This window comes from Chenopodium quinoa, unplaced genomic scaffold (assembly GCF_001683475.1).
Source record: "Chenopodium quinoa cultivar QQ74 unplaced genomic scaffold, ASM168347v1, whole genome shotgun sequence".
NCBI classification, from domain to species: domain Eukaryota; kingdom Viridiplantae; phylum Streptophyta; class Magnoliopsida; order Caryophyllales; family Amaranthaceae; genus Chenopodium; species Chenopodium quinoa.
In genome coordinates, this window is record NW_018743880.1 from 603,129 (window position 1) to 624,894 (window position 21,766).

The window sequence follows — 21,766 nt, forward strand, 5'->3', positions numbered from 1 at the left end:
TCTGAAATCATAAGCCACAAAATACGAAGAACAGCAATAAGTAAAATTTTACAAGAAAAATATCATAAGAATTTATGCCAATAAAGAAAGATGTGTTCAAATGCAAAGCAAAAGGTCAAAGGATTATAAGAATCACAATCAGTCCACTACTATACGAGCAATAATGAAGTTCACAAATTTTAACATCATAAATTTATCCAACATCACTATAAAATCCAGGAAAATTACCTAAAACAAATTTGTGATTAAAATTATGTCCAACTTCACCATAGATAACACTAACACCCTTCTGAGCATAACTACCAAGTTTTATGAACTAAAATTATATAATAAACAATCAATAGCTAAAACACATGTACAGGGTCTGCAACTGGATTTAAGAAGCCAAAGCTAGTAGAATTAATGAAAATTTCTGGTAACAGATTGAGTTCACAACTAGCTTAAAGCATTGTGGGCACAATGACCAACAAGTTAGCACCTTCAAATGAGAGAAAACCATGACATCAAATCGACTGGTCAGCAGAAGTAAACCTTTATAAGGAAGATAGTTATCTGTTAACATGATACTGTCAACTATGAAGCTTAAGCTCCAAGGAAGAAATAAATAAAATCTCGTCCACTACTTTCACTAACCAGGCAGAAATACATTAGTGGAATTCCTAATACTACAAGCAGAATCAAGAATGAAACAACAAATCTTAAAATCCCAAAAGGTAGTAAATTTCGAGAAGATGTAACATGGAAAAGGATAATTCATGGACTACAAACCATTTAAACGAGCCTCAGTTTCAGGCGACATACATATGTACATGAGAAGCAGGCCGAACGCAAAGTGAGGCCAATTGTAGAATCTGAATTGTACATCTACCTGATAGTCACAAACTTGTTGGTACCATGTTTAGCCCAATGAGTCCTCAAATCAATTGGGTTAGTAAAGTTATAACCTTCGGCTGCCAACTTTTCCAACACCTTCTTGAATGCCCCCAAACTCATCTTTCTCCCAGCTATCCTCGCTCCACGTCGTTTAGAACTCATTGGTAAGGGGTACGTTGACAAACTCGTTGTACAGCACGCTGACTGCCACCCACCAGAACCCCATCGATAACATTGTTGAGGAGCCCCAGTGCAAGAACAAACTGGAATCGGAATACTAGAAATATCCATATCAATTCCATTTATGATAACCTCCGTGGTTTTCTTCGCAGACTTAGCCCTTTGACTTGAACCACTGCCCCCTTCCTTAGGGCCACTAAGTGCCTTCTTTGGTTTCTTCATTTTAGGAGCCTTTTCAGATTTCCCAGCTGATCTCTTTTTCATGGGCCCATTATTGATTTCACATACTGGCTCAATTCGGACTGTCCTTTCCTCATTTGAAGATTCAGGTTGACGAAGCATTTGCATAGGGTGATGAGTTGGGGCGGTTTCAGTCGGAATACCATAACTATGACTAGTAGGCAACATATTAAAAAATTTATTATCTCTATGGATCCAAGCTTCCCTCATATTATAATCAACCGGGTAATGAGAATTCGGAACCACATAATCCCTCTGATGAAACCCGGCATTGGAATTCGCAATTAGAGCCGACTCACGGCTTCCAAGTAGCGGTTTCCGGTCCGCCATGTTAGACATAAGCTGCAAATTCAGATGCTTCATGGGAGGATCATAATATCCCCAATTCCGCATATTAAGACCACCATCGCCGTCCATCGGAAAACTAGGTTGAACCAAAAAAATTGAAAAAAAAAAGGAAATAAGGGGAAAATTGTTAATTAGAGATGAATTTACAAACTCCAACCCGTTCTCTGTCCGACATTAAGTTCCTCATTACACACCCTAAAACATACAAAACCCTAAACTCAATCAAATCGAACGACATTTAACAATAAAATCAACCAAAATTCAACAAAATTACAACAAAGTCAAACCCAGACACAATAAACAAACACCCATCATAATTTCAACAGCATTGATGTTAAACAACCAAATTACAACAATCAGATCACTTCAATTGTAATTCTATCAATCCACATTTCGATTCCGATTCCAATGCAAGAACAAGATTCAAAATTTAAAAAAGTGAGATCTCAACTGTGATAAACTGCTTAAAAATTCAGATCTCAAGATAACAGATCTAGAAGCATTAAAAGAAGTTTGTAAAAGAAGAGACATAATAAATAGATAAGGGAGAAAAGAGGAAGAGGAGAGAGACAAGAGAAGACAGAAGAGAGAGAAAGGGTACTTACTGACGAAGAACGGGAATAGCCGGGTTAGGGTTCTTTCTTCGGTTGGAGAGAGAAAGGGGAGGAGAGGAGAGAGGAGAGAGAAAGACTCAAATGGTATAAAAGAGCCGAATATGCACGCCATCTTAAAATCTAAAATTTCATTAATACTCGATAAGTATTTTTTTAAGTGTTACACTTTAATCGGTACATAATTTTAAGCAATTTAATTGACTTAAATAAAATAAGAGGTAAGTCGAATAATTGGAATATTAAAAAATTATAAAAAAATAGTATGGTTAAATAGTTTAGGGTTATTGAAAGTAATAAATGTGAAAGGAAAGATATAGTAAAAAAGTAGTAGTGGATTTGGGTGGAGTCCATGAGATGAGAGAGTAATAATATTTTAATTTAACTTTTTGCCAAAAAAAGAAGTGTAACACTTAAAAAAATACGATCGAAAATGAAAAGTGTAACACTTACAAAACACGGAGGGAGTACCACATTACCACGTACGAAATAATAGTACTAGAGTTGTCAAAATCTGACTCGATCCGAGAATCCGACCTGAACTCGCAATGATCTAAATCTTACCTATACCCAAACAATGGGGTGAAACTACTGACATGTAACCCGAGCTGACCTCGACCTGTTGTTAACCGACAACCGATTTGATCCAATATTTTATGACCTTAACCCAAATCGGCACCTGAATTGATAGTAACCGTTAACTGATTTAATCTAACCCAACTACAGTCTAACTTCGAACTAGTACCCGACCCAATTAGAACCTGAAAACGGTTACAACCCAACAGAACTTGTTATTGACCTGAGTCATGGAAGGTTTTCATATGCGGCTGGCCGCACCGTACGGCCAACCACAATATAATATATTTTTTTATTTTCTTTTTTCTCTCTTCTTTCTCATTCTCTTTTCTATTTTCTTCTTCCCACCTAAAACACTCCTTTCATGAACTCTCTTCTATCTCTTTCTCTCTTCTATTTTCATCTTCTCTAGTTAGCCCACTCAAATTAAACAAGTTAAATGGAGCAACGGTTGTAGGGGGTAAGGAAGCTCCTCGTACTCCGTCGCCGAAAAAACAAGCTTGAGGTTTTAAGGCCAAATTTAGCCATGAAAACTCTAGATCTAGAGTTTTTATGGCTGAATTTGGCCTTTTTAGCCATATTTCAAGTGAAACTCGAAGCCAATATTTATTTTGAGGTATTTGTTCGATTTAATTTTTTATTTAACAATTTTAATGGTTTTTAGTAATACGAGAATGGGTGGTGGTGTGGTGGAGTTTAAGGTTTGGAGGACGGCGGTTGAGAAAGGTTGGTGTTAGTGGTGGCTACGATGGGTTAGGGTGTGGGTTAAATGGTTACTAGGTCGGGGGCTACTAGGGGTTACTATATTGGTCAGGGGTTACTAGGTCGGTTAGGGGTTACTAGGTAGGGAGTTACTAAGGGTTACTAGGTCGGTTAGGGGTTACTTGGGGTTACTAGGTTAGAGGTTACTAGATTGATTAGGGGTTATTTGGGGTTACTTGGTTAGGGTTACTTGGGGTTACTAGGGGTTACTAAGTTGGGGTTACTTGGGGTTACTAGGGGTTACTAGGTTAGGGGTTATTAAGTCCGGTTAGGGGTTACTAAGTTGGGGTTACTTGGGGTTACTAGGTTAGGGGTTATTAAGTCGGTTAGGGGTTACCTGGGGTTACTAGGTTAGGGGTTACTAGGTCGGTTAGGGGTTACCTGGGGTTACTAGGTTAGGGGTTACTAGGTTAGTCAGGAGTTACTAGGGGTTACTAGGTCGGGGGTTACTAGGGGTTACCAGGTCAGTCAGGGGTTACTAAGTCAGTCAGGGGTTACTTTGTCTGGGGAGTTAGTAGAGGGGTTACTTAAATGGAGTTACTTGAAGGGTTGCTAGAAGGGTTACTGATATGGCACTTTGCCGCACCGTGCGGCCAGCCGCACCAAAAACGCGCTGAATAAAATTTTTTGTACCTTTGAATTGGTTCAACTTATATATTGGACAATTTTGTAAACCTTCATTCCTTAACAACATATTAGTACAATTTGTTCACTTACATATTTTTTGTTCTCTATTACTTTGTATTAGGTTTAATAAAATCTTGATAATGGTTGATTGAATTATGGAAGGCCTAATTATATAGGTTCAACTTGACCACATCGATATTTATACGAATTGAATTTGAACCAAAATAAAAAATGATCCAACTTTTAAGATTCCGACCAAATAATTATCTGACTCAACCCGAACTTGAATGTGTTTCGGGGTTTTCTGATGTCCTGCGGGAGAGTTACAATTCCGAGACTGGAACCGGACGCCTGTACCTGCAAAATAACGGAGACTCCTGAGAGCTCCGCCTCCAACGATCAAGTTAGTACCTGATTAAGGAGTAATCAATACAGAAATTAAAGTAATCAGATCTCTCTAGGTGAGAGTGCTTAGTGTTGGTAATCTGCGTTGTTAGCGAGATTAGCCGGTTGCTAATAAGTCTGTTCTTCTCTGCTTGATCTCTTAATTATTCGGTTGTTTTCCGTTGTGTGATTAATGAGGATTAATCGAGTATTTATAGCCTTGGGAAGCGTGCAACTCTCTAGGTTTAAGGTAAACCTAGGGCTGATCGGGCCTCTAGACTGAATTGGGCCTTGATGGCCGGTTGTCCCATTTGGCATGGGTGGACACGTGGCGTGTCTTAAGTGGTCCGTGGAGGACGTATCTGTGATCGACACGTGGCAAGCCCCTGTTGGCCTTCGTGAAGGACACGTGGCGGAACCTGGTTGGTCCACTTGTCAGACGGTGATTGGTGGATAAAAATCCCCTAATCATTTGCCCCTCACAGGTGGCACGCGACTGGTCACGTGTCGCCTGTGACAGGTGTCGCACGGTGACAGGCGACGGCCCGTTACAGGTGTCACCTTGCAGACGGCCGAGAGTTTTTTCCCGCCCAAATTTGAATTTGGAAGCGACCCTTCGCCTTCTCATTTTGCCTATAAAAGGAAGTGCGGACTTCGGTCATTTTCACATTTGAGAACTTTTGCGAGAACATTCGGACCCCTGAACTTGCTCTGACATTTTCGGACTTTTTCTGCCTACCGCCTGTTCTGACAAGCCGACTGACCCGAACTTTCAGGACTTCATCAACCGTCATCCGTTCAGGTAACTCAGTTCTCTTACTCTTAATTTTCTTTTTATTTTTTGAAATGGCACCATGGAAGCACACGACACGCCCTAAGTTAGTGATCAGCCGGTCACCGGGGACGGCTGAATCTAGGACTAGGAGTGCCGCCTGCCCTTTTCTGGACCCATCTTTGCCCTTTATACAAAGTCCGACTGAATCTGTGTCTATGCAGAACGTGATGGCCAGAACAAAAAAGACTGCTATGATATCAAACTCAGACGGCTCCTCCCAAAGGGTGCTCCTTAGCGAAACATCTGACCAGGCGCCAGATGTAGAACGAGGCGACTGTCAAGCTGACAGTTCTGAGAGAGGGACCAAGGTGTTCCCTTCTCATCTAACCGTGGACATGTCTAATTTTCCTTCTGCTCCTTCTAAGGGAGAGGAGGCGGGCCCCTCTAGGAGAGGGGAGGAGTCGTCCTCTTCGGACTCGTCAGGGGACGAGTCCGATTCCAGCTCTTCTGACCATAGTTCTTCTGGCTCAGAAGAGAAACATAGCCGCCTACAAGAGGCGAGAAGTTCCCATGCAGTGGAGAAGGGGGATAATTGGGCAGAGCCGTCCGCCTCTTACAGAGAGGAAAACGCCCCCTACTACTGCAGGGTGCCCCGGGGCCGGATCGCAACCATGCGAGACAACGTGGCGAGCTTTATTGCTAACCACAAAATGGGCTCAGAGTATTTACTGTTTGTGCCGGATCCAGAAGATACTGTCGTCTGGCCGGCTGGTACCAGCTATGGTGACGGCTGCTTTGGCTGCTATGTGGCGGCCATCAAAGCTGGACTGCGCTTCCCATTACATCCGGCTGTTCAGCGGATTTTAGATGGGTATGATCTGGGGTTATGGCAGTTAGCCCCCAACTCTTGGGTTAACGTACTCGGCTATGTGGCCGGGTGCGAACTGAACGGGGTGGAGCCAAGTTTTGAGGCTTTCGCCCACATGAACTATCTCAGCCGGACCCCTAAGTCGGGAGGTACCGGCTGGTATCAATTCACAAGCCATAGGGGTTACCTCATGACGAGAGGTAAGGCAAACAAATGGAAGGATTGGCGGAACACCTTCCTTATTATCGAGAGTTCAGACACGGAGCTGAACAAACGTTTTAACAAGTGGAACAGGGATCCGCCTCTTCTCGCAGGCGGTCGCAGCATGCCGCCCGTTCCCCCAAAGGCTAAAAAAGAGATCCTAGACAAAGGACTCTTCAAAGTAGAGACTAGGGTGAACTCTACTTCAGGGGTACGAGAGCAAGTACCCCTAAACTGCGTCCCGAACTTCAAGTGGCTCTATGATGAGTACTTCTTGGCCGCCTGTGGCCTCGGCAGTCGGTGCTCTAGAGGTAGCCGGCCTGACGAATACTCTGTTTTTTCACGCTTTGTTTACTTGGGATTTTTACTAACTTTGCTGTTTATTTCTTTCAGCCGACGCCATGAGTAAAATAACAGCATCTAAGACTGCGGCGGCCATATTGCGGGCCTCGCTAATGAAGCAGTCGTACGCCGACTCCCCCAGCAAGGAGGCACCCTTGGTAAGCTTTGAAAACTCTTCTCCTTTTAGTTGTATTATTCATATACTAACTCTTTTTGTTTTCAGTCTGGCACTCCAAGGGCTTCTTCCTCGCAACAGCCGGACCCCAAGGCCCGGAGGACGACTGTTGCAAGCTCTCCTGGGTCTTCCAGGAAAACAGTGGCGGCTGAGAAGCAGCCGGCCACTTCTTCAAAAGCCCAGGCGGTGCCGCCTAGATGTATGGACATTTGCTTGTTAAAAACTCACCCTTGCTTCCTTCTTGATTAGATCTAACTTGTTTTTCCTTTTCGCTTAATGCAGCCGGCCCCCAGGGACTTGACTTGGTTGAGGTAGCCAAGTCAATGGTTAAAGTAGTTCCTCCCTCTGACAGGGAGGCGGTCAAGGGTGCCGGCACCCTTGACCTCGATGGAATTTCGGGGATCCTAGCTGAGGTATATTTAGCACCTTTTTGAGCTTTTGAGTTCCAGGACGCCTGTTAACTCTTTTGATTGGAAACTGACGCCTGTTTTTCTTTGTACTTAGGCCCTGCTCCGAGTCAACAGCCTTCGCAAGCCGATTGATCGGAAAAACAAAGAGGTAAAGGCCGCAAAGGCTATGGCCGCCTCCAGCTGTGATAAGGCAATGTTTCAAATTGCCCAAAATGAAGTACTGACCCTTGATCTTCTTTATTATCAGGCGCAGGCGACCGCCGCTGTTCGGGCTCAGCTAGAGACGGCCCAAAAGAAGGTTGACGAGCTGGAGGGGACCGTCACCAAACTTAAAGCCGAGCTGAAACCCCTTCGCCAAAAAATGCACTCTTACGAAGCCATGGAGAAATCTTTGGCTAACGTAAAAGAACGCCTGGTGAACCAGGAGAAGAGTCTTACCCAAGAGCTCTCGGACAAGGCCGAGCAAGAGAAACAAGAGCTCGTCCGGGAGATGGTGGAAGACTCCGCCCAAATCCAACGCATGACCTGGGAACGACTGTTCCCCAGTGCCGACTTTGCCTCATGGGAAAGAACGTACCGCCAGTGTTCGGAAATATATAATCAACAGATCCTGGCGGCTGCTGAAGAAGAGGCGATGGACGTTGCGTTGGAGGAGGAAGAGCCGGTTGTGGCGCTTGTGCCACTTGGGGGTAAGGCATCAAAAGATGATGCAGCTAAGGCCGAGTCCAGCAAGAAGAGTGCTGACCAGGCGGCTGCTGCTGATACTGAACTGCCCCCTTCTTAAGCTTTAAGTATTTTTTTTCTTTTCACGGCCTGCGTGCCGTTTGCTTTGTAATTACCCGGCCAGGGGGCCGGGGTTTTGAATATTCTGCTGGTCTTTTATGGCCGGCTCATTTTAATCAAATTTTTTGTTTTTGTTCAAATTTGTCTAAGTATTTGAAATTTGCCCACTTGACCGACTGTTGTGTATGGCCGAACGTTAAGACAGGTACAAATAGTAAGTATGCCGCCTATGCCCCTGGACGACTGGTTGTCTGTTTCCAGGATAGATGATCAGTCGGCCATTTAATCAATCGGTATTCGAACTCTTTATTCAATTTGACCAAGTAAATTGAATTACCTAGTAGCCAAGGAATTTAAGTAGGAAACCAAGCGGCGGATACCGGTTGTTTCCCTTTATTGCCAGTGTTGGCCTTTAATTTGTTATTTGTTAACCTAGCAAGAGTATTGGTTGAGAGCCTTTGTTTAAAAACAAGTGGACGACTCATACCTTTTAGGCTCCATACTAAGTTTGAGTGACTATTAAGTTAACATAGGAGTTACTTAGTCTTTGTCACAATCTTGATTGAGTAGTCAAGGTATCAGGCGGCGTAGGCCGGCTAGACCCCTTGATTCACCAATGTTTGTTGGCTATTTACTCAATAGGTTATCCAGTAGGAATAGGGGTTCGAGTGCCCTTGTTTGTTTAAAACAGGCGGACGACTCAAACCTTTTAGGTTCCATACCAAATTTGAAGGAGTGACTATGAGTTAACTTTGGAGTTACTCAGTCGCCGTCACTTTTGTTTGAGAAGTAGAGGTACCAGGCGGCGTAGGCCGGCTAGACCCCTTGATTCGCCAATGTTTGTTGGCTATTAACTCAATAGGTACCCCCTGCATTTATCCCAAGTAATACAGGCGGTCATCTGACTCAGATGTCAACTGCTACCACTGGTTTGGTTAGTGATAGAGTTATCCTTGTCTCAAAAACGGCTACGTGGTTGCCCTTTGGGACAGTCGTATAGGTGCCGTGTAATTAGTTTATAGAACAATGTTCCACCCAAAAGGGAGCTGCTCTCTGCGACGAATTTCATCCTAATGGATGCCGCCGGACGCCTGCTATAATGTTGGGACAGGTCGGATTAGTTTTCAAAAGTTGGATCAGTTGACTAGGCGCCTGGTCTGATCATTCGGCCAGTGGCCTTGGTAAGTTCTTGGTGAACGTAGGTGCTAAGTAAAAGAAGGGTAGCCGCCTGTTAGGTACAGGATCGATCAGGCCCTAATCTTTTTAGCTAAGTATGGTGAGTAAAATACTCGATGGAGAGTAGCCGACTGTAAAGGAACAGACGGCATGCCCCTCTAAAGATAGAGTGAAAACTCAATGGAGAGTAGCCGACTGTAAAGGTACAGACGGCATGCCCCTCGTAATACAAAATTGAATAGTAAGTGCAAACTTTATTAAGTAGCTCTTTACTTTACATCATTCAGAAAAAATATTTTTTAAGGTTATCTACATTCCAAGTTCGAGGCAACGGTTGGCCGTCTGGTGTTTCCAGACGGTAGGTACCGTCCCTGACTTCCGCATAGATTCGGTAGGGTCCTTCCCAGTTGGGAGTTAGTTTGCCAGACTCATTAGCCCTACCAACTGCTTCCATTTTTCTAAGTACAAAGTCCCCTACTTTGAGTGGACGCCTGTGTACTTTTTTGTTGTATGATCTAGTCATTCTCAGGCGGTAGATCTCATGGCGCAAAACAGCATTGCCCCTCTTTTCAGGAAGTGAGTCTAATGCCAGGCGCATAGCTTCCCAGTTTGCCTCTTCGTCATATAGCATTACTCGAAGAGTCGGCTCGTAGTGTTCTATTGGAAGAACAGCTTCTGCACCATAAGTTAGGAGGAATGGAGTTTCTCCAGTCGCCCCTTTTTCAGTCGTCCTAATGGCCCAAAGAACATGTGGTAGTTCATCTGCCCATAGGCCGCCTGCTCGTTCAATTTTTTTCTTGAGACCGTCTGAGATGATTTTATTAAAGGCCTCTACCTGGCCGTTTGCTTGTGGACGGCCGACAGATGCAAAGTAATGTGCAATTCCTTGGTCTCCTAACCAGCTTTTGAGAACAGGCGTCTCAAATTGGGGACCATTATCAAAAACCATAGACATGGGAACCCCGAACCGAGTGATGACGTTTTTCCAAATGAATGAAATTACATCTTTCGTCTTGATTCCCTTTACAGCCTCCGCCTCTACCCATTTAGTGAAGTAGTCAACGGCAACAAGTATATACCTTCTGCCGCCTGTAGCAGGCGTATATGGACCCAGAATGTCCATGCCCCACTTAGCAAACGGTAGGGGGCTGTGAATGGTAGTGAGGTCAGTAGCCGGACGGTGAATTAATTTGCCAAACCTTTGGCACTTGTCACATTTTTTCACCATCTCCATTGCATCTGCTTCCAAAGTAGGCCAAAAGTAGCCCTGCCGCCTTGCCCTTTGAGCAAGCATCCTACCACCTATATGGGAAGCACAGAAACCAGAGTGAAGATCATCTAGTATCTCTCGTCCCTTTTCAGGAGTAACACACTTTAAGAAAGGTTGAAGGTGCCCCCTCTTGTGAAGTTCTCCTTGTATCATTTCAAAACAGGAGGCTCGTTTTTTCAATGCTGCCGCCTGTTGAGGATCATCCGGCAGTGTACCGTTTGTTAGATATGCCCTGATTGAATCCATCCAGGTTGAGCTTCTGTCTAGAATTCCAATAGGATTTTCCTCGATGCTTCTCTTCTCCATTACTTCCAAAAACACAGTTCGAGGAGTATCGGAGGAGGCGGACGATGCTAATTTCGAAAGTGCATCTGCCTGGTTGTTTTCGGATCTCGGCACTTGGATCAGATGGAAATCCTCAAGGGAGCCGACTGCTTGTCGGACCGCCTGTAAATACTTGATCATGGCCGGATGTGTTGCTTCGTATTCGCCGTTGTACTGACTCACTATCAATTGTGAATCAGAACAGGCGTCTATTTTCCTTGCTCCGGCCGCCTTACACATGCGGATCCCGGCTAGTAAAGCTTCATATTCTGCCTCATTGTTTGAAGCCTGGAAACTGAAGCGTAGAGCATACTCGAACCTGTCGCCCTCTGGAGATTGACATACGACGCCTGCTCCACAACCGTTTGAAGTAGAGCTTCCGTCGACATATACCTTCCAGACTTGGTCTGGAACTTGAGAGTCTGGAGGACGAGTCATCTCTACAATAAAGTCAGCAAAGGCTTGCCCCTTCACTGCTTTTCTAGGCTCGAAAGTAACTTCGAGACTCTGCATTTCTATGGCCCATTTGATCATTCGTCCGGAGGATTCCATGGTGGTAAGGGGCCGCTTGATCGGTTGGTCGGTATACACGACGACTGCATGTGCCAGAAAGTAGGGCTTCAATTTTTTAACAGCCATGAAGAGTGCAAGACCAAATTTCTCCACTAGGGGATACCTCAACTCAGCATTTTTCAGTACGTGACTGACAAAGTAGACCGGAAGTTGACAGCCGTCCCTTTCAGCAAGGAGCACCGCGCTTAACGCATGATCAGAGACGGCCAGGTACATGTAGAGATTTTCTTTGGGCAAAGGGCTGACCAGCCTCGGCAAGGAATGCAAATGAACCTTTAATTTCTGGAAGGCGGCCTCAGCATCCGGCCCCCATTCAAACCTTGCCTTTTTCTTAATTGCCTGGAAAAAGTATAGGCATTTGTCGCCTGATCGGCTTAGAAATCTTCCCAAGGCCGCCAGACAACCTGTTAACTTCTGAACCTCTCGGACGGTACGAGGCGACTGCATGTCAATGACCGCCTGTACCTTCTCAGGGTTCGCCTCTATTCCTCTCTGGTTGATAAGGAATCCGAGAAATTTCCCAGACTCAACTCCAAATACACATTTCTTGGGATTGAGCATGACATGGTGCCGCCTGAGTGTGGCGAAAGTTTCTCGGAGGTCCGTCAGATGATCTTTCTGAAGTTTAGTCTTGACAATCATATCATCAATGTATGCCTCGACGTTTCTCCCAATCTGATCAAAGAACACTGTGTTTATCATTCGTTGGAAGGTAGCCGGGGCATTCTTAAGACCAAACGGCATGACCGTGTAACAGTATAATCCCTGATCAGTGACGAAGACCGTCTTCTCCTGATCTTTCTTCCATAAAGGAATTTGATGAAAACCAGAATAGGCGTCCATAAAACTCATCAAGGCATGGCCGGCTGTTGAGTCGACCAGGTTATCAATTTTAGGCAGAGGGTAACTGTCTTTGGGGCACGCCTTGTTCAAGTCTGTGTAGTCTACACACATTCGCCAGGTGCCATTCGGCTTTTTAACAAGTACCACATTTGCAACCCAATCTGGGAAGTAACATTGCCGAATGAACCCTGCATCAAGTAATTTTTTGACTTCGGCGGCTGCCGCCTGACCTCTTTCTTCACCATGGTTCCGTTTCTTTTGTCGTACCGGCTTCTTTTTCGGATCCACAGCGAGTTTATGTACTGCCAGATCAGGACTAATGCCTGGCATTTCATGGACTTCAAATGCAAAGATGTCCTTGTATTCTTTCAACAAGTTGTGAAAGTTGTCCCCAAGGTTTCTCAGAGCAGTCGTCCCTACTTTGACTGTTCGGTCAGGATGGGAGTCGTCTAATATCAGGTCCGCATGCTCTCCAGCCGGCTGAGGGCGGAACTCATCCGGCCGGTCCCCTGCCAATGATTGCTATTTTCTTGCTTTTCTTGCGGACTCAGTCTGGGGCGCCTTTCTTTTTCTGTCGCCTGTTTCTTGAACAGGCGCACTTTCCTTGACATTGTCAAGGTCTGTTTTTTCTCCACTTGACCCAGTGGCCATAGCAGTGGGCTTGACATCCGAGAGATAGCACTCTCGGGCCATCCTCTGATCTCCCCTTAGGGAGCCGACTGTTCCGTTGTCCCTTTCAAACTTAAGCAGCATAAGTGACGGGATTATAACAGCCTTGGAATTATTCAGGGTTGGTCGACCCAAAATCATGTTGTAGGCCGAGAGTTCCTCTACCACTAGGAACCGGACTACCATGTGTCGTCCTTCCCCTTTTTCGCCCAGGCGGAAGGGTAGGTCTACTCGTCCCAGTGGGTGGACGACTCCTCCTCCAAAACCTATTAAAGGGTGGGAGGCCGGATGTATGCAGTCCGTCTGATATTTCAGTTTTGACAGACATTTGCTGCTGATGAGATCTGAAGAGCTCCCGGTATCTATGAGGATTCGACCAACTCTCTGGTTGGCCACTTTACATTCAATAACGAGAGGGTCGTCATGCGGCCCCCTTATTCCTCCTAGATCCTCTTCAGTGATGACAATCTCAGGAAATGTATATTTAGACGGCCGTTCTTGGTGAACGGAATTTACATCTAACCGCCTTATATTATCTTTGTTGCCCCTAATAGTGGGGCCGCCTCCTGAGAAGCCGCCTGCGATGGTGTAGACGACTGCATCATCTGTATCGGAACTGTCGGCCTGTTGGTTCTTTTTGGCCGACTGCTTTTTTGAGGAAGTGTTTCCCTTAGATTTCTTGACATAAGTGTCAAGATCACCTTGATCAGCCAAGCGGTCTAGGTACCGCATGAGACTGATGCAGTCATTGGTGTGATGACCAATGTCATCGTGATAAGCACAGATTTTGTCTTGGTTCCGGTTGCTCACAGAACCCTTCATGGGGAGCGGCTTCTCAATTGAGAGCCGTCCCTTTATTTCTTTTAGGATAAATTGGTTATCCTTGTTAAACACATACTTTGGGGAGTATGGTTTGAATTCTTTTTTCTTTTTCTGGGCCGGCTGTTTAGAGGAATCAGCCGCCCAGACCCCTTTTCTTTTTTCATCTTTGTTGGACGACTGTTTCTGTCGTCCCTCTCTATTGTCGAACCTCTTCCCGTCCGATTGTTTCATCGTACACAGATCAGTCGCCTGTATATAGGCTTCTGCTTCAATCAAGGCCTCTTGAAGAGTCGCCACCCTTTTTCGAACTAAATCAAATTTGAAGGTAGACCCGTCTTTGAGACCTCTAAAAAAGTCAGTATAAGCTACCTCATCCGGTAACCCTTGAATCTGTATTCTCATCAGGTTGAACCGCCTGATGTAGGAACGAAGCCCCTCCTTTTCACCCTGCTGAATTGTTCCCAAATCAAGGGTCGTTTTCTTCGCAGGGATGTTCATTGCGAAGTTGGAGGCAAATAAGTAAGCAAGCGTCCTGAAGCTGTTTACACAACCAGTCGGCAGGTTGCCGAACCATTGCTGTGCAATTCCCTTGAGAGTCGCTGGGAAACACTTGCACCAAGTGGGATCATCCAACCCTTGAAGGTACATCAGGTTGGTGAATGCCATCAGATGGTCTTCCGGGTTAGTAGTGCCATCATAGGCGCCTACTAAAACATTTTTTACTTTGGCCGGCTGAGCGGCTTCAGTAATTTCCTTGGAGAAGGCCGACGGCTGTTCACCAAGTCTAAGCAGCCGTAGCTGCCAGTCCATAGGTTGGACGTTTTTTGCTGCAGGTCCACCAAATGGAGGTGGCTGCATAAAATATTGTTGTTGCGGCACAAATGGCAAGTTTGGTACCGCCTGCGCACTATGAAAGCCGGACTGACGGGAGGTGCCGCCTGACTGACCCTCATGGTACGACTGAGTTGGCCTCATCGAGGCATTTCGCAAACTGTCCTGAAAATTTGAAGTAGAAGCCGACTCTGATAATCGGTCACTCTTCTTCTGCTCCAGCAGGTGCCGGGCATCTGTGAACGTTTGCTTTGACCCGTCCGCCTGAATATGACGAACCGGTTTTCTATTTCCAGTAGGATAACAGAGTTTTGTGAAATCAAGAGCAGACGGCTCCCGCTTCTTGTATTTGGGATGGGGAGTCGCCTCTCGCCCTTGAACTGGCTTCCTCTTTAGTGAAGTGGAAGGTTTCTTGGCCGACTGCTCTTTGACTGAAGCAGGCGGTTTTTTGTTGATCAACTCTTGGATCTCTCCCTTGAAGCCCCTCATGAAGGTCATGAGTTCGTTCCTTGTGATGGGAGCAGACCCATCAGTCGGCTGTTGCCGAGCAAGCGTTGCGCCTGCTGGCTCGCTTCCTGTTTGAAGATACTCCCGTTCCCTCATTTCGGTATGACGGGTACGGCGGGCCCTTAGGGTCCCGTCTGGAGCTGTATGAGTTTCAACTTCAAATTCACTTTCGGTATCATGGTCCGACTGAACTTGAGGGTCGTCTAGGGGACGCCTCTCTTCTGGAGTCGGTACAGACTTGGATGCCATCTCTGAAGTACTCTCCCCACAGACGGCGCCAAATGTTTCGGGGTTTTCTGATGTCCTGCGGGAGAGTTACAATTCCGAGACTGGAACCGGACGCCTGTACCTGCAAAATAACGGAGACTCCTGAGAGCTCCGCCTCCAACGATCAAGTTAGTACCTGATTAAGGAGTAATCAATACAGAAATTAAAGTAATCAGATCTCTCTAGGTGAGAGTGCTTAGTGTTGGTAATCTGCGTTGTTAGCGAGATTAGCCGGTTGCTAATAAGTCTGTTCTTCTCTGCTTGATCTCTTAATTATTCGGTTGTTTTCCGTTGTGTGATTAATGAGGATTAATCGAGTATTTATAGCCTTGGGAAGCGTGCAACTCTCTAGGTTTAAGGTAAACCTAGGGCTGATCGGGCCTCTAGACTGAATTGGGCCTTGATGGCCGGTTGTCCCATTTGGCATGGGTGGACACGTGGCGTGTCTTAAGTGGTCCGTGGAGGACGTATCTGTGATCGACACGTGGCAAGCCCCTGTTGGCCTTCGTGAAGGACACGTGGCGGAACCTGGTTGGTCCACTTGTCAGACGGTGATTGGTGGATAAAAATCCCCTAATCAGAATGTACCATGCATTAACCTTCGCAAACCCGTCTCAACATAACCCGAACATGAAATTGAACCCGATTTGAATTTGACTCAAATAGAACCTGACCTACACCCGAAAGAATGAACGACCCGGAATAACCTGAACTGAAATTGTCCTAACCTAAACCTGAACCTGTTCTGAGACTAGATTGACCTGGAAGAACCTGATCCTGATTTGACTTGATACTTTATTTGACCCGATCCGAACCCAACTTGAATACTCGAATTGACATTTCTAACTAGTAATACTAATGTGTTTAGTCTTGCTCCCTCTATTATTTGTTTATTTTTATAAGAGAATATCCATGTTGATCTTCGAGTAAAAAGAAACATTTATATCCAGGGTCGAACAGTTGATTTACAAGTATGAGTAAGGGTAAATTTGGAATGTGATTATTTGACGATATAAACATCAACATAGTAAACTGCTGTGTATTTTTTACAAGTGGTCTAGGTGTAGGGAATATTTCAAGCATTACCCAAAACTTGAACCCCACTGTGATCATACACTAAAGTACGGTGGCGCCCAAAGGGAAGGAAGCTAGAGCAAAAGAGTCGCCAACAAGTTTTAGGAACTTGTAAACCATTCACGAGGTGAAGGTTACACCCCTTAACGATCCAGGAGATCGTTAACTCCAATAGGTATGGAACCATGACTGGTAGTTCGGGGATGAAGGTACAAATCCAACCTAAAAGACATTGAACCTGCCCTAATAATAGGCCTCTACTGTATTCTGATCGTATTCATGTACGCTTTCTGACTAACATGCAATCAATAGGATTAACCCTAAACCTGTTTATCTATGTTGGTTGAATATTAATGCACAAACAAACTATTATTGGCGATCACTTGAATTATAATCACATTAACCCTAAACAAGATTATTAATTATCTTATTAAGCGTGATTACAAGTACAAATTCCCTTTAAACATGCATAAAAGGTGTGTTCAAGCAATGACAATAAATATATATCAAGCAACATAATAATAATCATAATATTAATAATAATAACAATAATAATCATGTTAAAACATAATAATAGCAAGATCCTAGGCATGATACTAACAAGATTAATAACAAACAATAAAGATCAAATATTTAGTCCTAACATGATACTAACATGAATATTAGGAAAAGAATAGAAAGCTCGCAGGAATCACAATTGTCACATTTAATATTAGAAATTATAGTTATTATCCTAAACATGATACTAGGAACTTATTGTTGTCATGCTAAACATCAAGTATCCTAACATGATACTAGGAATTGTAATAACAACCTAGACATGATTTCTATATCATAATATCAATAAATCAATTAAAGCACTTACTTGGATGCCTCGCACCTCTTTCTAATAACAAAATACACGCGTTAGTAACTTCAAGGAAAATAATAAACAAAACAATTAATTTAAATAATAATTGAAAGAGATATTTGGGACCAAACCCTCAGAAATTAAAACCTTTCACGTCTAGGGCGAAGGCAACTTCGAACTTGGCTAGGTGTGTCTAGATCTTGTGAATGCGGAATTTTGTATGCAAAACGGGTTGGTTTAGAAAAGAGAGATAGAATAATCAAGAAATTCTTGATGAGAGTTGGTGATTGAAAAATGGAATTAAAGAATTGATGATATTTGATGAGAATTGATGATTGAAAACGGAGGTTTTAGGAGGCTATATATAGAGAAAATCAGCCAAACGGATAGAAAAACAAATTAGAGTTTCGACGAGAATAAAACTTGATTAGCGCCACAAGCTGGTCATTAGCTCCAGGCGCTGAAGGTTAGCGCCAGGTGCCAAGCCTTAGCGCCAGACGCTAATGCTTGTCGTCAGGCGCTAATAATCAGTTTCACACGTTTTTTGTTTTATCATATCTTTTGATCCGGAAGTCCAAATAAGACATATAATATGTCGTTGGAACTCTCTTGAATTATACTTTTCAACCCAATTAAAATCAGATTAAAATCATTTGTAGATAAAAAGATATGGCCGAAATAGTGGAATGGTGTCAGTTTTGGATAGAGTTTTTTTATCTCATTCATATCTTTTCCGTTATAGCTCGGAATTAATATTATAATATATCATTGGAAAGATAATTTCAAGATCTATCCAACCATATAAAATTGGATAAATATTATAAGGCACGAAAATAATATCTGACTGTCTTTGAACATCTTTAAATTCTAATAGAATTAGGATTTAAGAAAAAGGAAAGTTTTAAAAAGGAAAGTTTTTATTTAACTCAACTTCTTTAATCTTATCTTTTCAAAAAGGATAATTAAGATCTTTTAGAAACTTATAGAAGCTTCTAATTAATCCTATTTTTTTAGGAATAGGATTAGACCTTTGGACCCTCCACATGATCATTGGGTCGTAGGTAAAATCCGGTTTGGGTGTAGTTTAGTATTTTGGCCATAACTTCCTCATTATTCATCGGAATTGGGCTTATAATATATCGTTGGAAATGTCTTTTCAAACCCCATCCAACTACACTATTATTGGACCCATATCGTGGACCAAACTAAACTTGAATGCACGTTTTTCAAAAATAGGGTAAAAAAAAGAAATATTTTCAAAAACAGAAAGAAGAGATATTTTAATAAAAACATCCTCATCATTAGACTTTTAACACTTTCTCTTTGTTCGATAATCAAATGACATGAAAGGTATTCATCACTGGGTTTGGTTTTGGGGAGACACATTTGGGTGTCTAAAGAAGCCCCCACTTTGACTAAGTTTGGAGAAACGCAAGTTCCGAAAATAAAAGTCAAAGTAGCGATAGGGAAGGAGAATGATTCAGAACGTTCTGTGATCCTAAATCACTCTTGTAACGTCGATACCTGCAAACTAGCGTAAGTTAAACAAATAAGAGAGTTAAGCAACGCGTATCTTGCACCGTCGAGCACACGTCTCTGAAGTAACCGATTTGTTGCTGTTTGCTGTTGTTTGTGACAACCTTCCACAATCTAGGGAACACCATCTTGTTGTTTTGATGTTCACTCATCTCTAAACAACAAAGCTTTTTGGATATGTTCACGCGTCTCTGAACAAAGAGCTTCTTTTTAATATGAACTTCTGAATGATGTGTCCACGCGTCTCTGAACAAAGAGCTTGATAATAGGATGCCCACGCGTCTCTGAGTAAAAGAGCTTGATAATAGGATGCCCACGCGTCTCTGAGCAAAAGAGCTTGAAAGAAATGTCCACGCGTCTCTGAACAAAAGAGCTTGAAAGAAATGTCCACGCGTCTCTGAACAAAAGAGCTTGAAAGAAATGTATACGCGTCTCTGAACAAAAGAGCTTGAAAGAAATGTCCACGCGTCTCTGAACAAAAGAGCTTTGATGATACTTGAATTTTTGTTGCGATAATATTCCGAAGAAAACTTCTGAAGACCAACGTTTGTCGATCTTTAAAGCTCGCTTGAACTTTGCTTCCACTATTCCAGTACGTCGGCGCTTTTGCTGCTTGTGAAACATTATGTCGGTGCCTCTGCTGTTTATGAACCAGTATGTAGGTGTCTCTGCTGTTTATGAACCAGTACGTTGGTGTCTTGCGATGAGCCAATGTTTAGGCGCTTTAAGCTAAGTGAGACGATCTTTAGTCAGGTCGATCACTTATTGCGATTGTAATCAAGCCGACTACTTAATCATGTCAAATTTCTTATAGGGGCTAACTGGCGTACCAAGGAACCCGAAATTGCTGATAGAGATTGGAATAACTGCTCTGAGTGGTTGAGCGTTCTGTCGCCACTGCAATGCCTCTGGCGCTGCGATTTGGCTCTGCCGCCAGACGCTGGGATCTAGCGCCAGTCGCTGAAATCTGTTGCTAGATGCTAGATGTTGTTGTCTGGCGCTAGAGTAGGGTCTTCCCTATTCTGCTCTTGTTGTCGCTGGGATGCACCTGTATTTATCTTTGACTATAGGACTTTGCCAATCTCTTTAATTACCTTAGGGTTGACCTAAGGTTTAGAGTTTCTTGACTCATTGACTTAACACGACTCAAGGTATAAACTCGACTCGCTGTGATTGACTCGAGGTTTACTCGATTCGAAGTGAAACGACACGTGTGACTCATGACCTGTGTGTGCATTGTATTGTGATCGTGCGACTCGAAAATGCAAAAAAGAAAAAAATTTCCGTCATTTTTGTGGAGGGTACCGACTTTCTCCTGAAAAAGAAAGACGCGAAAAATAAAGAAGCGGAGTTTTTGAAGGTGCATGTTGAATGAGCTTAATCAAATGTTGTCTCTCACAGTACAAGGATTGTAACATCTGAGACTATCATAGTTGACTTGATAATGAAAGTATTTGGGTAACTTAGGCACGGAGGCTAAGCACTTCGTACTTTGTGATGCAGTGGTGATTGATGTTGATATGACAAGGCATGCTTCAGCATTGTATTAAGATTTCATGACAAAGGGTTCCTACGGGAAGTATATTTGGTCATGTATTTGTGCAGTGTGTGAAAGTGACACTAAATTTAGGCCGCAAAGGCTAAGGTGTGTGGAGAAAATATTATTTTTAGAAGAGTCAAATAATGGTGACTCTTAGGCTAGGTAAGCTAATGATGTAGGGATCAAGCCCCCAAGTCTAGCTCTAAGTAGATAGGGATGAACATAGATGATCCCTTGATATGATCATGATGTGTGAATGTGAATGTGAATATGAATGCATGTTTATTACGGCCGCACCTCAATGTAAGGTTGCCTACGTATCCGTTAGGAATCAGGCCGAACGTAGCTCTAGCCAAACCTCGCACAAGTGTGTGTATACCTAAAAAAGGTCTTTTTAAGGGTTGTAATGTGGTTAGGCTAAAGGTTATAGAAGAAAGGGATAAAGGCTCAAGACCCTAGATAAGCCCCCAAGGTGTGCAATCTTGCTTTTAAATCTTTATATTTTTATGCTTGAGGTTTCTCACTCTTTTTTATTTCTTTTTGCTTTAGCATTTATTTTATTATAAGTGTGGGCAATCTCGATCATGCGGTCTATCACTCACTTGGCATTCATGTTTCTCAGGCACGATACCGAGTACTCGATAAGAGACGCAATCTGAGACGTGTTCATATCAAAGACATTTTCATATCAGAGACTTGGAACACTTGCCCTTTTGTACACTTTTATTTATTATTATTTTTATTTTTTGCTATTTTAATCTTTCGAAGTCACTCAAGCTTTTTTTGGAATTGCATAAGTTGCACACAATCCCATCCCAAAGTTAGGTAGATATGGGTTGAAAATGAAGGTTCTATCGTTAGACAAGGCTCAAAGTGGTTTATCAAAAAAATGATTGTATATTTGAAGGGTGAAAGGTAATATGATGTGGCTACAAGGGGTGCCTCAAATCATTGGTATACCTTGTGCTTAGTTTGACATGGATTTTTTTTTTTTTTTTTTTTTTTTTTTTTTTTTTTTTTTTTTTTTTTGCAATGTAATGAAATGATCATATGCAAGAAAATAAATGCTCATTTTATTAAAAGGAAAAAAGAAAGAATCTACAAAATTAATCTAAGGGGAATAAAAAGGTGCCTATTCTAGACTTATTGGGGAAAGGGTAAATAAAAAAGAAATAGAAAAAAGGTCACGAAATCTTGTCGTTGAAGCTTGCTTCTTGTCTTGTGTTGCTTGCTTTATCATCACTCGCTCTTCTTGTTAACTGGAGGCATGGGAAGCTTGTTATTATCAATCAAATGTTGGATATCCTCCTTTAGCTTCCAACAGCTCTC

General features: G+C 43.2%; 1 protein-coding gene across 1 annotated transcript; it reads right to left on the reverse strand.

The window, feature by feature from the left end:
- Positions 1-498: 498 nt before the first annotated feature.
- On the reverse strand, positions 499-2,381 carry LOC110686586 (protein BASIC PENTACYSTEINE1-like). Its single transcript, XM_021863192.1, has 2 exons — positions 2,247-2,381; positions 499-1,717 (listed from the first exon to the last, which is right to left on the reverse strand). Exon 2 carries the CDS (start codon positions 1,708-1,710, stop codon positions 865-867), a length of 846 nt encoding a protein of 281 aa, XP_021718884.1. The 5' UTR covers positions 1,711-1,717; positions 2,247-2,381; the 3' UTR covers positions 499-864.
- Positions 2,382-21,766: the final 19,385 nt, after the last annotated feature.